Here is a 17,783-nt window from a genome sequence, read left to right as displayed (position 1 = left end):
GAATTTACCACATACAACTAAGGAAAACCAACTTGAATGGCCCTCCAACTAACGGGAATGTCATCATCCCTGAGATCCAAATTCTACCACTTGCTGACCTCTGATGTCACCTACTAAGGAAATTACTTCTACAACAGCATTTTCGGCAGCTAAATTATTTTTAATGTATTTATTTAACCTTTATTTAACTAGGCAAGTCAGTTAAGAACAAATTCTTATTTTCAATGACGGCCTAGAAACAGTGGGCTAACTGCCTTGTTCAGGGGCAGAACGACAGATTTCTACCTTGTACCTTGTCAGCTCAAAGATTTGATCTTGCAACCTTCCTGTTACTAGCCCAACGATCTAACCACTAGGCTACCTGCCGCCCCATGATAATTAGCAACACAACACGACAACAATATTGATATTGTCCATGATTATTGTCCATGAGTGAGTCTTTGAATGAAGAGATTGAGATAAAACTGTCCAGTTTGAGTGTTTGTTGCAGCTCGTTCCAGTCGCTAGCTGCAGCGAACTGAAAAGGAGAGTGACCCAGGGATGTGAGAGCTTTGGGGAACTTTAACAGAATGTGACTGGCAGAATGGGTGTTGTATGGGGAGGATGAGGGCTGCAGTAGATATCTCAGATAGGGGTGAGTACGGCCTAAGAGGGTTTTTATAAATAAGCATCAACCAGTGAGGGTTGAAAGACCAGTTTACAGAAGGGTATAGAGTGTTGTGATGTGTCCTATAAGGAGCATTGGTAGCAAATCTGATGGCCGAATGGTAAAGAACATCTAGCTGCCCAAGAGCACCCTTACCTACCGATCTAGTTTGGCAGCTGGGTGAACGAGGAATGTTTACGATAGAGGAAACCAAGTCTAATTTAAACTTTAGCCTGCAGATTTGATATGTACTGAGAGAAGGACAGTGTACCGTCAAGCCATACTCCCAAGTACTTGTATGAGGTGACTACCTCAAGCTCTAAACCCTCAGAGGTAGTAATCAAACCTGTGGGGAGAGGGGTATGGCTGCCTTTCAAGCAATGGGAACCTCCCCAGAGAGGAGAGACAGGTTTAAAAGGTCAGAGATATATATAGCGGCAGCAACCTTAAAGAAGAAAGGGTCTAAACCATCTGACCCAGATGTTTTTTAGGGTCAAGTTTAAGGAGCTCCTTTAGCACCTCGGACTCAGTGACCTCCTGCAGGGAGAGACTTTGTAGCGGGGCAGGGGAAAAAAAGGGATGAGTACATTAGGTCACATTAGAAGGGGAAGGAGATGACAAATTGTTGGACGGGCAAGGAAGCATGGCTGAGTCAAATAGTAGACCTGACTTAATGAAGTGGTGAATGAAAAAGCTCAGCCATGTGCTTCTTGTCAGTAACAACCACATCATCAACTTTAAGCGACATGGGCAGCTGTGAGTGAGAGTTTATTCTTCAGGTCTTTAACCGTTTTCCAGAACTTATTGGGGTTAGACCCACAGAGAGTGAACTGCTCCTTAAAGTAACTAACTTTCAATTTATCAATTTTAGGTAATAAGCTTCTAGGGTTAACGTGCAGAAAACCCAGGCTTTTACGGGAGCAGAAATCAGTGAAGCAGATTTCAGAGCACAAGTCAGAATTGGGGCTAGCAACAGTAGATGGGCCATGGTGTATATGCACATTTCCAGATATCATCAACAGTCATACAATCAAGGCAAGGAAGATGACAGGGAAAGCTCTGCAGTGTTGATTTTTGACATTTGAATGTGCATTAGATGGCAACAAGATCATACTGTACAGCAATTTCATCAGGTAACATAAATACAAAGCCGGCGAGAGGTGGTTAGAATGGGATGGGAGGCCAAAAGTCTGTGTAGCCAATAGAGAGTCAGAGTCCCGAGTGTGGGAACAAACAGTCTGTCCCACCGTTGGGTAAACAAGAAAGTTCATATTCAACAAAGCATGAAGGAGTCATGTAAAATATAACAACAAAAAGCAATCTATTAATGTTTCTTTTTTTACTCTATAATTTGTTTACAAACATGATAGCTGGACATTTAAATGTTGGTTGACGCAGCTTGTTGGCCATTAGCCAATCGGGATTTCTCAACGAGTTCAAAGGACATGAATTCATCTAAATGGTATTTACTACTTCACAACTGGTAAATTCCCACCTCCCACCTGGTTGCAAATTCAGCATTACTAAATATACAGAATTCATTGAGGCAATAGTGTACATGTGGAAAAGTAATGTAGGCACACTGAGACATGCATTCAGGTAAACCACCTAAGTCCACCACCGCCCTAAGTCTTCTATACTGCTGTTGACATACAATGACCTTTCACGACAACTGGTAAAACTGCATTGACTAAAGGAATGGCCGTTTGTCAATGTTCATCAATTGTCTTGTCATTCTAAGGCAGACACCATGTCAACATCCCTTTAATCCTCAGTAACTGTTTTGACCCCAGCCCAAAACACACAATTCCGCCTATTGTAATTTGATAAATAGGAATAATTTTTTTATCAAGGTTTTTCTGTAGACATACTTCAATTACAAGTTATTCATACCACCAGAGGGCGGAGGGGGACCTGTATCAATTATTTTGACCAGTAAGACAGATCATCTGCCTAGATATAGCTATCCACGTACTCACCTAAGATTATACTTTTCTATACCACGTATCATAAGACTGTGTACAAAACCAAAATGACCTTATTTTGTGCATATAAAAGTCTTCCAACGCATATAAAAATCTTCCAATAAAGTCGTCCAAAAAGTCGGCTCTCAGATCACCTTTTGAAGTGAACTGATGTACTGTCTCTTTAAATGGCAGTCGCTTTAACTACATAAACATGACAGCATTAATATTTACTTCAAAGTTCAGAAAACTACATGATACTTTAATCAAATTATGGTCAATTAGCTTCTTAGTATTGTGGGTTGAATTTTGGAAAAGAAATGCACATTACATATTTTTTCATTATACGGTACATTCAAATGTACTGTAATTTTGTTAAAATAAGTCTGTTTCGGTCATTTTTCTTTTTCAGATTAATTACATGTCTAATGATGTTTGGATAATAAATAAGTTGATATTTTGCTATAATTGTTGCTTTAACAAATAGTTTCTCCTTGGATCAAAGTGAACCCTGTTGGTAATCGATGTATGTATGGTAGTGCACTTCAGGTGAGGCGTTACTAGCCGTCACTAAACCCTCAGCAGCATCCAGGCCAGGGCCATTAGGCCCAGAGAGGAGCGCATTGTGGAGGCTCCCGACGCTGGATGGCCCTGGGTCGTCACCACCCAGTCGTTGTCAGGCTGGATGTTCCTGAAGACGTTGGTCATCAAGTCAGAGGTGGAGTTGTGCTCAATGTGCACTGTTGTGCTGAAGAGATCAATCTGAGTAGAGAAGGTTAATGAATTACTGGGATCATAGACATAAGTGTCACATCAGGCTGGCCCAATGGCTTTACCCACTGGGCACAAACGTCAGCTCAACATCTACTTTCAGTTGAGCTGCCAAGTAATGTGAAATCAACTAAACTTTGAGATAACTGCTCTCCAAGTAAATATATCAATATATCACAAAAACAACTTTGAGGCATGTCACTGCATTCTGGTCAAAAGTTGAATAAAAATGACAAATTACTGAAATATATGTACAGATTGTGATATCTTAATTTGATCATCCTGTTGTTGCTTCTACTGTATTCAAGGTTTAAAAAGCTTTTCTAAAGTTTGTGATTTTCATTTCAGACTTGACATTCCATGTAAAATGTAGCAACCCCTGTAAAAAAAAATCCAAAAATTATAATCCACATAATTCATATTTCCTGTTGCTGCAGGATTATTAACCTGCTGTTTGAAACTGGCTCAAAATTAAGATACAGGATATGTACAGTTGAAGTCGGAAGTAAACATACACTTAGGTTGGAGTCATTAAATCTCGTTGTTCAACCACTCCACACATTTCTTGTTAACAAACTATAGTTTTGGCAAGTCCGTGAGGACGTCTACTTTGTGCATGACACAATTCATTTTTCCAACAATTATTTACAGACAGATTATTTAACTTATAATTCAAAGCATCACAATTCCAGTGGGACAGAAATTTACAAAGACTAAGTTGATTGTGCCTTTGGGGCTGCAGGGGAGCCTAGTGGTTAGCGCATTGGACTAGTAACTGAAAGGTTGCAAGTTTGAATCCCGAGCTGACCAGATACAAATCTGTCATTCTGCTCCTGAACAATGTAGTTAACCCACTGTTCCTAGGATGTCTTTGAACATAAGAATTTGTTCTTTACTGACTTGCCTAGTAAAATAAAAATTAAACAGCTTGGAAAATTCCAGAAGATTATGTCATGGCTTTAGAAGCTTCTGATAGGCTAATTGACATAATTTGAGTCAATTGAAGGCGTACCTATGGATGTATTTCAAGACCTACCTTCAAACTCAGTGTCTCTGCTTAACCTCATGGTAGAAAACACCCAATAGCTAAAAAAGTGTAGACCTCCACAATTCTGGTTCATCCTTGGAGCAACGCCTGATGGTGCCATGTTCATCTGTACAAACAATAGTACGCAAGTGTAAACACCATGGGACCACGCAGCCGTCACACCGCTCAGGAAGTAGACGCCTTCTGTCTCCTAAAGATGAACGTACTTTGGTGCGAAAAGTGCAAATCAATCCCAGAACAACAGCAAAGAAGCTTGTGAAGATGCCGGAGGAAACAGGTACAAAAGTATCTATATCCACAGTAAAACGAGTCCTATATCGATATAAACTGAAAGGCCGCTCAGCAAGGAAGAAGCCACTGCTCCAAAACCGCCATAAAAAAGACAGACTACAGTTTGCAACTGCACATGGGGACAAAGATCGTACTTTTTGGAGAAATGTCCTCTGGTCTGATGGAACAAAAATAGAACTGTTTGGCCATGATGACCTTCGTTATGTTTGGAGGAAAAAGGGGGATGCTTGCAAGCTAAAGAACACTATCCCAGCCATGAAGCACAGGGGTGGCAGCAGCATGTTGTGGGGGTGATTTGCTCCAGGAGGGACTGATGCACTTCACAAAATAAATGGCATCATGCGGAAGGAAAATTATGTTGATATATATTGAAGCAACATCTCAAGACATCAGTTAAAGCTTGGTCGCAAATGGGTCTTCCAAATGGACAATGACCCCAAGCATACTTCCAAAGTTATGGTGAAATGGCTTAAGGACAACAAAGTCAAGGTATTGGAGAGGCCATCACAAAGCCCTGACCTCAATACCATAGAACGTTTTGGGGCAGAACTGAAAAAGTGTGTGCGAGCAAGGAGGCCTACAAACCTGAATCAGTTACACCAGCTCTGTCGGGAGGAATGGGCCAAAAGTCACCCAACATATTGTGGAAAGCTTGTGGAAGGCTACCTGAAACGTTTGACCCTGTCACTACTTCAGCCGAAGTTGGTCCTTCCCCTTGTTCGGGCGGCGTTTGGCGGTCGACGTCACTGGTTTTCTAGTCGCCACGTTTCATTTTCCATTTGTTTTGTCTTCATTGTACACACCTGGTTTCCATTCCATAATCATTGTTCCACTCTTTAACCCTCTGGTTTGCCCCTTGATTTTGTGCGTGTTTGTTATTGTCAAGTTGTCTCGTTTTGTGAACTGGATTATTTTGTCTCCTTCATGGAATATTGTTTTTAAGCAAAGTTCCGGTATTACTCATCTCTGTGTCCTGAGCCTGACTCCGCCTTACCAGCATCACCTAGACATTTGACAGAAACACGCACCTGACCTAATGGAGTCAGCAGGTGCACACAGCCCTCCTATACCTGTGGAGGAGAGCGTCCAGCAGCATGCGACTATGTTGCGACGTCTCGGCACAGCCATAGATCGCGTGCTGCAAACCATGGAGCGATGGGAGAGAGGGGTTTTTCCAGCAACCCCATCATCATCACCCCAGCTCCCACAACAAGCCACACCGCTGTCCACGCCTCCTTCACCTGAACCCAGTGGGATTCGGCTCGAGCTCCCGAGGGAATATGATGGGATGGCTGCCGGGTGCCAGAGGTTCCTAGTCCAGCTGGAGCTCTACCTGGCAACCGTCCACCCGGCTCCTTTGGGACGCGAGGGTGTGAACGCCCTCATCTCCTGTGTATATGGGAAAGCGCTTAAATTGGGCCAACGCCGTCTGGGGAAGGGAAGGAGCGACGTTGGACAACTATGAGGATTTCACCCGCCACTTCCGGGCGGTTTTCACCTGAAGGAAGAGCGGCGGGGGAACGCTTGTTTCATCTTAGACAGAGGATGAGGAGCACACAAGACTTTGCACTGGACTTCGAACTCTGGCCGCCGGCACAGGATGGTATGAGCGGGCCTTGATCGACCAATACAGGTGTAGTCTACACAAGGACGTTCATCAGGAGCTAGCCTGCAGAGACACCACCCTTACATTTGACCAGCTGGTGGACCTATCCATCCGGCTGGATAACCTGTTGGCCTCCCGTGGACGTCCGGATCGGGGTCCGTCAGTTCCATCCCCCAGCATCGATCCGACACCTATGGAGCTAGGAGGTGTTGCTCTGAGGGGGACCGGAGGGGAGGCATTCCCTGCACCACCTGTGGTCGCAGAGTACACACTGCTGGTCGTTGCTGGGGAGGTTCTGCAGGGAGTTGAGGTAGCAGGCAGGGCACTGTTGGATCATCCCAGGTGAGTAGGCACCCGACTCAACCAGAGCTCCCTGTTGCTCACATGCTTGTGTTCATATAATTTCCTGAGTTTTCCCTGCATTCCCAGTATAAGGCGCTAGTAGATTCAGGCGCAGCTGGGAACTTTATTGATCGTTCATTTGCACATAGTTTAGGGATCCCTACTGTTCCTGTTGATATGCCCTTCCCTGTGCACGCCTTAGATAGTCGGACGTTAGGGTCAGGGCTGATTAGGGAAACCACCGCTCCCTTATGCATGATAACGCAGGAGGGTCATAAGGAGAGAATTAGTCTCTTCCTTATTGATTCTCCTGCATTTCCCGTGGTGCTGGGCCTACTCTGGTTGGCCTATCATGGCCCCACTACTTCGTGGCAACAGAGGGCTCTCAAGGGATGGTCACATAAGTGCTCGGGGAGGTGTGTAGGTGTTTCCATAGGTGCAACTACGGTGGAAAGTCCAAACCAGGTCTCCACCGTGCACATCCCCTCTGAATATGCCGATTTGGCTCTCGCCTTCTGTAAGACAAAGGCGACTCAACTACCAGCCCATCAACGGGGGGGGGGGGATTGTGTGATACATCTCCTGGTAGACGCAGCACTTCCCAGGAGTCACTTGTATCCTCTGTCACAGGAGGAACGGCGGCTATGGAAACATATGTCTCCGAATTTCTGGGGCAGGGATACATTCGGCCTTCCACTTCACCTGCCTCCTCGAGTTTCTTTTTCGCGAAGAAGAAGGATGGAGGCTTATGCCGGTGTATTGACTATCGAGGTCAATTGACTATGACTATGTCATGCCGTACGGGTTGATGAATGCTCCCGCAGTCTTCGTTGACATTCTGATATACTCCGCTACACGAGCTGAGCATCTGTCCCTGGTGTGCAGGGTGCTTGGTCGACTGTTGGAGTATGACCTGTACGTCAAGGCTGAGAAATTTCTGTTCTTCCAACAGTCCGTCTCTTTCCTAGGGTACCGCCTTTCCGCATCAGGGGTGGAGATGGAAAATTACCTAATTTCAGTCATGCGTAATTGGCCGACTCCAACCACGGTAAAGGAGGTGCATAGGTTGTTAGGGTTTGCCAACTACTACTGGAGGTTTATCCGGGGCTTTGGTCTAGTAGAGGCTCCCATTACCTCATTGCTGAAGGGGGGACCGGTGCGACTGCAGTGGTCAGCTGGGGCAGACAGGGCTTTTGGTCACCTAAAGGCTCTGTTTACCTCAGCTCCCATGCTGGCTCATCCTGATCCCTCCTTGGCATTTATAGTGGAGGTGGACGCATCCGAGGCTGGGATAGGAGCTGTGCTGTCTCAGCGCCCGGGTACGCCACAAAAACTCCCCCCCCCCCCTGTGCTTTCTTTTCGAAGAAGCTCAGCTCGGCGGAGCGTAACTATGATGTGGGGGACCGGGAGTTGTTGGCTGTCGTCAAGGCTCTGAAGGCGTGGAGGCATTGGCTTGAGGGAGCTAAACACCCTTTTCTCATTTGGACTGATCACCGCAATCTGGAGTACATCCGGGCGGCGAGGAGAATGAATGGGCTATGTTTTTCACCCTTTTTGTTTTCACCCTATCCTCTACATACCACGTTCCCAGAACGCTAAGGCAAATGCACTTTGCCGGATGTATGACACAGAGGAGCAGTCCACGGATCCCACTACCATACTACCGGCTTCTTGCCTGGTGGCACCGGTGGTGTGGGAGGTGGACGCGGACATCGAGCGGGCATTACGTACAGAGCCCGTCCAGTTGGATGTCTGTACGTTCCGTCTGCTGTCCGCGACCGTTTGATCTATTGGGCCCACACGTCACCCTCCTCTGGTCATCCTGGCATTGGTCGGACAGTGCGCTGTGTTAGTGGGAAGTACTGGTGGTCTACCCTGGCTAAGGACGTGAGGGTTTATGTTTCCTCCGGCTCTGTGTGCGCCCAGTGCAAGGCACCTAGACACCTGCCCCGAGGGAAATTACAACCCCTACCCGCTCCACAACGGCCATGGTCACACCTATCAGTGAATATCTTGACGGATCTTCCTCCATCACAAGGAAACACCACGATCCTGGTCGTTGTGGATCGGTTTTCTAAGTCCTTCCGTCTCCTTCCTTTGCCCGGTCTCCCTACGGTCCTACAGACTGCGGAGGCCCTGTTCACCCACGTCTTCCGGCACTACGGGGTGCCTGAGGATATAGTTTCTGATCGGGGTCCCCAGTTCACGTTCAGGTTTTGAAGGGCATTTATGGAACGTCTGGGGGTCTCGGTCAGCCTCACCTCAGGTTTTCACCCTGAGAGTAACGGGCAGGTGGAGAGAATTAACCAGGATGTGGGTAGGTATCTGCGGTCCTATTGCCAAGACTGGCCGATGAAGTGGGCGGCTTTCATCCCCTGGGTAAAGATGGCCCAGAACTCACTCCTCCACTCCTCCACTAACCTCTCTCCTTTCCAATGCGTACTAGGTTATCAGCCGGTTCTGGCACCGTGGCATCAGAGCCAGATCGAAGCACCTGCAGGGGATGAGTGGTTTCGGTGCTCGGAGGAGACAAGGGACGCTGCCCATGTGCACCTGCAACGGGCCATCAGGTGGTAGAAGGAGAGCGCCGACCGCCACCGCAGTGAGGCCCCGGTGTTCGCGCCGGGGGACCGGGTCTGGCTCTCGACCCTCCACCTGCCCTGCCAGAAGCTGGGTCCGCGGTTTGTGGGGCCATTCAACGTCCTGAGGAGACTGAACAAGGTTTGTTATAGATTACAGCTCCCCCTGATTACCGTATTAACCCCTTGTTCCATGTGTCTTTCTTCAGGCCGGTATTATTTCGGAATCATTACTGTGATAATATTTCAAAAGCAGAATGGATCAGGAATGGATCCTGCACTTGAAGATATTTGAATACAGTCCATGTTTCTTGTCGGAGCTATGTTTATTTCCTGGTAAATAGAAATTGTATTCAGTTTATTGTGAAATTGTTGCACAAACTCACCAAATCCTGGCTGACTTTGATAGGGTCCTTGAACACGGTCCACACCACAGCCTCGTTGCAGTTTGGAGTGGTCAGGGATCCAAGGTAACGGTAGTATTTAGTGCGGTCCACCCCTTCCAGGAGCTCATCCAATGAAAAAGCATCATGAGTAATGTTTATATACTCATCTGGAGGAAGAGAGAAATAAAATGTATACCAAAATAATATGGTACTGAAATGGAACAAGAAAAATACAAATGTTGAATTCAAAGAGAAAAATTCAACCCAAATCCTCTTCCAAGCTTTATTTCGAGGAAGTAGTTCTTGATCAAATCAGAACCAGTTAAATCTCTCCTCTCACCTTTTAGTGTGATGTTGGCCAAGTAGGATGTCAGAGTATTCCAGGCTGCTGGTGAACCAGTCACATTACTCGGCATGGCCTTTATGGAACAAGATTAACTTTATAAACAAAAACAGCAATAAAACACTGAAATGCCCAATCTACAGTGGAAAATGGATGCCATTTCTAGGAAGGTAAAACCATCCACTCGCCTTTATGAAGAAGCCAAGAACAGCGAGTCCCGTGTCGTCTGCAACGGCCGCGGTCGTATTTCCATTGAGCGAAGACTTGGCATTTACTATGTGCATCTGAAAGGGGGAGCATAACAGATAACAGATGATCAATTAAAGTTATCTGACACGATTGGAAAATTAAAATATTGGAATGATACATTTAAAAAGGTAGACTACAATCTGCCATACTTACAGCTGTTCAAAAGAAATGTAATTTAATGATATATATATGCTCCGGTTCTTGAGGAAAGGAACGTATAAATGCCTCATGAGCTCAGTACAACAGTGGACTATTGCACCATTTATGAATTTGAGAGAGGTTACATTTCCCCATCTGTCAGATTTATAGTAAACCAAGTGGCAGGGATACAGTTTGGCTGAAGGGGAATTAATTCAGACTGGACTAAGGCTAAATGAAGACCTTGACATTGGTCCATTGCAGTGTGGTATATGTGCATCAGTATGAGAAGTGTCACCCCATGTGACATGGGCTACATTCAGAATCTCAACCCTTCTCCCGAAGTGCACGCATACACTCTTCCCTGCATGAATTTAAAAGGAACGGATTAGTGTTTGGAATATGGTGGAAATTCCTTCCAGCCATGCTTGCACAAATCCAAGAAGTGGGAGTGTGGAAGGGAGGGGGCATAATTCTGGAGAAGGTTAGAGAATCAGAACGCAGCAATGTTGTGTTGAACCTTTCCATACCTCCATGGGGTAGCGCGTTCCATCCACTGTGTGCTCCGACCCAGGTACTGAGGTACCATTCCCCCAGTGGAGGTGAAACTGCAGGCTGTCATAGGCCTCAGACAGTGCTCCACCTGTAACCTGGACACCACTCTTGAGCGTCACTTTGACTGAAAGAAAGAGAGGAGGAACAATAGGAGAGGAATTGGTTACATTTCGAAAATGAAGGTTCCTGGTTTAGTACATACATTTTCCTCAAGTGGGACTTTGTGTGCATGGATTGAGAAAGCAAGGCATCCATCCATTCTCCTCACCAGTTTTGCCAGTGTTCTTGATCTTGTTCATTGTGGAGTTGTCTCCGTATTTAGTGAAAGTGAAGGCAGTCAGGGTTTCATCGCCCACTGCTGATGCAGAGACAATGTTGATGGGAGACTGACGGGATCCATTGCAATGTTCAGTGACAATGGTGGACCAGGTGGTATCATCTTAACATGGAATCAATCATACCATGGTGTCAATGTACCATGGTTTTATAAGGGTCATATAATATGCTAATAAATCAATTCTCTAGTCTATTATCCACTGCCATCACAATCACTTCAATTTGTGAGTAGAAATTACACTGTAATCAGTGGGTAAAATCAATACTTACCACAACTAGGATCATGGTAACACCACACTGTTACAATTGAAGAAGGGAAAAAGTTATGCAGAGTCACAACATTGATAGAAGAGTCACAGTCCAACAAAATAATAGAATAATCACTTACAACCGCCTGCAGCACCGTATGTAGTGGGGACAAAGAGTGTCGCAACGATAACCACAAGTCGATTCATCTGAAAGCGAGGCATAGGAAATTATGAATAGAGAGCCCACTGAGCACCGACGACGTCGGAAGAGCCATGGATGTGAAATGTGGTTGAAATTTGGTCAGTCCGCCCTGGCCTTGATTTCAACATCCCACAAACTTAGATTTTTAGTTGACGATTTTATCTAGAGCAATTTAGTCAGGTAATTCAACTAAGGTAGATAAACAACCACATTTCATAGTCATAGCGAGTAGGGGTGTTAACCCGATGTCCTGGCTACAGATGTAGGATCTTAATTTGACCCAGTTTGCGACAGCAGGAAAATAATCCTGCAGCAACAGGAAATGTGAATTATTATGTGGATTATTGTGTTATTTATTATTTTTATCATCATCATCATCATCATCATCATAATCTGTAAATTATCAACCTGGCCCCATTTCCATCATTGCCATGTAATAATCCCCCTCATTCCTAATTGGCATATATCACTCCTCACTTATCGACCTGATAGCTGATATGTGTTGAGCGTTCTGGCACAAGTGGTTGCCTGCATCATCCATGTGGGTACTACAAATTGGTGGTGGATGAGGTGAGTGCTTTAAGCATCCGGAAAGGAGCTATATAAATGCAATTCATTAAAATGATTTTGTTATTATAGCAAGTAAAATGTTTCTATAACCTTTTACTGAGAATGTTGTTGTAGTTGAAATGTTTGGTTGGTTCTGATGCTTTTAAAAAAAGCTAACATAAGTGCAAGTGACAGATGGGAGCAATTATAAATATTTCATGGTGCAATCATATTTTTAAATATTTTTTACATGACTGGAGACCCCAACCCCAACACAATTCATACCTTGGTAAATTACTAGGCAGCCTGAAAACAAACAAATAATGTATTAGCCAGGCCAAATCAATTAGATGTGCACCACTTAAAACATGTTGGGCTCTATTTTCAGCTCGCGGTAAGGAGGTGCAAGTGTCAAACGGACATTATAGTTTGCAATTTCGTTAAGTAAAGACTTGCACACTGGCATTTTCCATTCTGAACACCAGGTACGGAAATTTAGCTGTCTAACATCAGCTCACTTGCGCTGAGGGAGAGGGGTGGCAATATTTGAGGTGTGTCCTTTTAAACTGACGCAAAGGTGACATTTTCATACAGCACTAAAAAAAGCCGGTATTAACCGTACCTCAGTTCATAATACCGAGGTAAAGACAGATTCAAGTTGGATATTCAACTCATATTCACCTGTAGTTTTCCTTACATCCACAAACAGCACTGAGCGTCAAAATAGTGGCAAATCAAAATGTTCACATTTCAATAGCTCTTAAACCAGTACTCCTAAAACGTTTAAAACGGGTTCCAGCTAACCCAATGACATAGACACACATTGCACACACTTTGTTTTCGGTTTACATCTCAAACTATTTTAAATTATTTATTTACATTTTTTCAAACAGAAATGTGCATCCTGTAGCTCTAACTCCAAAAAGTTTTGGGACACTGTAAAGTCCATGGAGAATAAGAGCACCACCTCCCAGCTGCCCACTGCACTGAGGCTAGGTAACACTGTCACCACCGATAAATCCACGATAATCGAGAATTTCAATAAGCATTTCTCTACGGCTGGCCATGCTTTCCTCCTGGCTACCCCAACCCCGAAAAACAGCTTGGCACCCCCCGCAGCTACTTGCCCAAGCCTCCCCAGCTCCTCCTTCACCCAAATCCACATAGCAGATGTTCTGAAAGAGCTACAAAACCTGGACCCGTTCAATTCAGCTGGGCTAGACAATCTGGACCCTCTCTTTCTAAAATGATCTTCCGCCATTGTTGCAACCCCTATTACCAGTCTGTTCAACCTCTCTTTCGTATCGCCTGAGATCCCTAAAGATTGGCTAGCTGCCGCGGTCATCCCCCTCTTCAAAGGGGGTGACACTCTAGACCCAAACGGTTATAGATCTTTATCCATCCTTCCCTGTCTTTCTAAAGTCTTCAAAAGCCAAGTTAATAAACAGATCACTGACCATTTAGAATCCCACCGTACCTTCTCCGCTGTGCAGTCCGGTTTCCGAGCTGGTCACGGATGCACCTCAGCCACGCTCAAGTTACTAAACGATATCATAACCACAATCAATAAAAGACAGTACTGTGCAGCCGTCTTCATTGACCTGGCCAAGGCTTTCAACTCTGTCAATCACTGTATTCTTATCGGCAGACTAAACAACCTTGGTTTCTCAAATGACTGCCTCGCCTGGTTCACCAACTACTTGCCAGATAGAGTTCAGTGTGTCAAATTGGTGGGCCTGTTGTCCGGACCTCTGGCAGTCTCTGGCTCTTGCTGCGGGTGATTCCCTGATCCACCTATACACAGATGATACCATTCTGTATACATCTGGCCCTTCTTTGAACACTGTGTTACTAACCTCCAAACGGGCTTCAATGCCATACAACACTCCTTCCGTGGCCTCAAACTGCTCTTAAAAGCTAGTAAAACCAAATGCATGCTTTTAAATCGTTCGCTGCCCGCACCCGCCCGCCTGACTAGCATCACTACTCTGGACGATTCTGACTTAGAATATGTGGACAACTACAAATGCCTAGGTGTCTGGCTAGACTGTAATCTCTCCTTCCAGACTCATATTAAACATCTCCAATCCAAATGTAAATCTAGAATTGGCTTCCTATTTCGCAACAAAGCCTCCTTCACTCACACCGCCAAACATACCCTCGTAAAACTGACTATCGTACCGATCCTCTACTTCGGCGATGTCATTTACAAAATAGCTTCCAATACTCTACTCAGCAAACTGGATGCAGTCTATCACAGTGCCATCTGATTTGTCACCAAAGCCCCTTATTCCACCCACCACTGCGACCTGTATGCTCTAGTTGGCTGGCCCTCGCTACATACTCGTCACCAGACCAACTGGCTCCAGGTCATCTATAAGTCTACGCTAAGTAAAGCTCCGCCTTATCTCAGCTCACTGGTCACGATAACAATACCCACCCGTAGCACGCGCTCCAGCAGGTACATCTCACTGCTCATCCCCAAAGACAACACCTCCTTTGGCCGCCTTTCCTTCCAGTTCTCTTCTGCCAATGACTGGAACGAATTGGAAAAATCGCTGAAGCTGGAGACTTATATTTCCCTAACTAACTTTAAACATCAGCTATCTGAGCAGCTAACCGATCGCTGCAGCTGTACATAGCCCATCTGTAAATAGCCCACCCAATCTACCTACCTCATCCTCATTTTATTTACTTTTCTGCTCTTTTGCACACCAGCATTTCTACTTGTACATCATCATCTCCTATTTATCACTCCAGTGTTAATTTGCTAAACTGTAGTTACTTCGCTATTTATTGGCCTATTTATTGCCTTACCTCCTCATGCCATTTGCACACACTGTATATAAACTTTATTTTTTGTATTTTTTATTTTGTGTTATTGACTGTATGCTTGTTTTTCCATGTGTAATTCTGTTTTGTTGTTGTATCGCACTGCTTTGCTTTATCTTGGCCAGGTCGCAGTTGTAAATGAGAACTTATTCTCAACTAGCTTACTTAGTTAAATAAAAGTGAAATTAAATTAAATTAAAACTAACACCTCAAAAAAGATTCATAATGTACACTCAGTGGGCCTACACATTGGACATCCATTTTTTGGCCATTTGCATCTCATGAGATTTTGCATTTTTTTTTAAGATTACAATTTCAATAGCTCCATAGTCTGATTACCTACAACCCTCAAGCTACGTTCAGAATATCCACTGAGTAGCCGTATATGTAGCACAACCTTTTGTTTGTCCATTTTCGTCTCAAACGATTTTACAATGATTTTCAATGTTTTTCAATATTTCTAATTTCAAAAGCTCCTTGGTCATTTGACCTACTGACCTCAAACAAGTTTCAGAATGTACACTCAGTGGGACTACACATTGCACACCCTTTAGTTTGTCCATTTTCATCTCACATGTTTTAGATGAATTTTGCAAACATTTGAATTTCAATAGCTCCTCGGTCATGTGACCTACTGACCTTAAACACGGTTCAGAATGTCCACTGACTACCCTTCTATATTGCACACTTTTTAGTTTGTCCATTGTCATCTCACAAGATTTTACTTTAATTTTTAAAACTTTCTCATTTCAAAAGCTTCTTGGTCATGTGACCTACTGGACTCAACCAAGGTTCTATATTGTACACCCTTTAGTTTGTCAAATTTAATCTCACACGGTTATACATTCATTTTTTTACTTTTTACATTTCAATAGTTCCCTGGTCATGTGACCTACAACCCTCAAACTACTTTCAGAATATCAACTGATATCAAGGCTTTTACATGTTAGTCCATTTTGGTTAATCCATTTTAATCTCACACGATTTTACATTAATTGCCTGCTCTGTTCCCCTGAAGGACAGTGTCACTCACACACCTATTAATTTGGGCCTCTAGCCAGGCCCCCATTGACCTGGTGACCTCTGACTCCAGATCTCTAGGCCTACACTCCCTGCCTGCCTGCCTGCTCTCTCCCTGGACCTGAGAACGTATAGCTTACTCCCTGGAACTACAGACCTCCAGGCCTACACACCTACTCTCCCTAACCGGTTGACAACCCGGTCGACACCGGTCAACATCTCACTGGGCATCACCCATCCTCGCATCCCGACCGGGCCTCAGCCATCTCCATAACCTTGCCCACCAGGCAAAACGGGGCAACCAAACTTAAGCACCCCTCCCCAGACATTAAGACGTCTATATTTCCGCTGTCAGGAACCACATGCACCTGGTTATCCCGAAAAAGGCTCTGTGCACCTGGTTACCCTGAAACAGACTCTGTGCACCTGGTAACCCGAAACAGTCTGTGCACCTGGTGACCCACCACACGGGAGCCTCTTGGGAGCCTAGAGTGAGGCTGTCACTGCAGTACCTGGTTTGAAACCAGGCTGCATCACATCCGTCCATGAATGGGAGTCCCACAGGGCTGCGCACAATTGGCCCAGGGTTTGGCCAGGGTAGTATGTCATTGTAAATAATAATTTGTTCTTAACTGACTTACCAAGTTAAATAAAGGTCAAATTAAATTTAAAAAATGAAATCCCCACTCCAACCTCCATGGCCCCTGTGTTCGGCCACCCCTGCTCAGACTCTGAGTGCCCCCCATATTGAAGCAATGCAGTTAGAACAATGTGGACTACAAACATGTTCAACATATTTTTCAAATATGAGGAAGGCAATTTAAGAACTTGAAGTTGATGACAATGCAATACAAAACAATACAATAAGAAATTGGAAGAAACCACATATTTAGTGGCCAGCCAGTGACAGACCAAGCCTCGACACACCCACAACTTGTTTATTCATAAAAACCCAGACCTTTCACGCCACTGCCAGCATCTGCGCCCATAAAATAAAAATAGCACACATACAGTATACAGTGGGGCAAAAAAATATTTTGTCAGCCACCAATTGTGCAAGTTCTCCCACTTAAAAAGATGAGAGAGGCCTGTAATTTTCATCAGAAATCTTGCTTGTTTGTAGGTGACCAAATACTTATTTTCCACCATAATTTGAAAATAAATTTATAAAAAATCCTACAATGTGATTTTCTGGATTTTTTTTCTCATTTTGTCTGTCATAGTTGAAGTGTACCTATGATGAAAATTGCAGGCCTCTCTCATCTTTTTAAGTGGGAGAACTTGCACAATTGGTGGTTGACTAAATACTTTTTTGCCCCACTGTATCTGACACACCCCCAAACCTACTGTATAGCCCTACCGCCAGCGCTTAGATTTAACATTGCGTTAGTTTTGTTAAAATAGAACCCATCATATCTTAAAAGCAGGGCATATTGTGGCATCAATGTCTGTTTGCATCAATGCCAGAATGATCTTACCTTGAAGCCACACCTGTCTTCACCTGTCCGTCCTGTGCGCTCAGCCTCCCATCCTTCCTCTTTTTATTCAGTCGCACACCTCAACTAGCTAAACTAAACACGCCTCCTTTGATCACCTTGGGGGGGGGGGGTGTATGTTGAGGCTTCTTTTACCTCAGCTAACAGTAGGCCTACAGTAAAAAAAAAAAGGCAGGCAGAAA

General features: G+C 44.5%; 1 protein-coding gene across 2 annotated transcripts; it reads right to left on the bottom strand.

Annotated features, from left to right (window-relative positions):
- Nucleotides 1-1,692: 1,692 nt before the first annotated feature.
- LOC110530650 (carbonic anhydrase 4-like) lies at nucleotides 1,693-17,753 on the bottom strand. 2 transcript variants are annotated; one of them, XM_021613865.3, is made up of 9 exons: nucleotides 17,584-17,753; nucleotides 11,643-11,709; nucleotides 11,525-11,551; nucleotides 11,187-11,357; nucleotides 10,894-11,042; nucleotides 10,165-10,260; nucleotides 9,974-10,052; nucleotides 9,634-9,800; nucleotides 1,693-3,372 (listed from the first exon to the last, which is right to left on the bottom strand). In XM_021613865.3, the coding sequence occupies exons 2-9, from the start codon at nucleotides 11,707-11,709 to the stop codon at nucleotides 3,181-3,183; spliced, it is 948 nt and encodes a 315-aa protein (XP_021469540.3). In that variant the 5' UTR covers nucleotides 17,584-17,753; the 3' UTR covers nucleotides 1,693-3,180. The 2 variants fall into 2 exon arrangements, with proteins under 2 accessions (XP_021469540.3, XP_090038812.1); XM_090182686.1 differs by lacking the exon at nucleotides 17,584-17,753 and adding an exon at nucleotides 13,711-13,787.
- Between the last annotated feature and the right edge of the window lie 30 nt (nucleotides 17,754-17,783).

Source organism: Oncorhynchus mykiss, chromosome 8 (assembly GCF_057628025.1).
Source record: "Oncorhynchus mykiss isolate SJ-2025 chromosome 8, ASM5762802v1, whole genome shotgun sequence".
Classification (NCBI taxonomy): Eukaryota; Metazoa; Chordata; class Actinopteri; order Salmoniformes; family Salmonidae; genus Oncorhynchus; species Oncorhynchus mykiss.
The sequence above is the reverse complement of the archived record's forward strand: the minus strand, read 5'-3'. Positions and strand labels throughout refer to the sequence as shown.

What these genes read in the sequence shown, in the direction of transcription:
- LOC110530650 (XM_090182686.1), bottom strand. An exon ending in GGCCAACATCACACTAAAAG is followed by an intron (nt 9,801 to 9,973) that starts GTGAGAGGAGAG and finishes CTCTTCCTCCAG; the next exon opens with ATGAGTATATAAACATTACT. An exon ending in TCAAAGTCAGCCAGGATTTG is followed by an intron (nt 3,373 to 9,633) that starts GTGAGTTTGTGC and finishes TTCTCTACTCAG; the next exon opens with ATTGATCTCTTCAGCACAAC.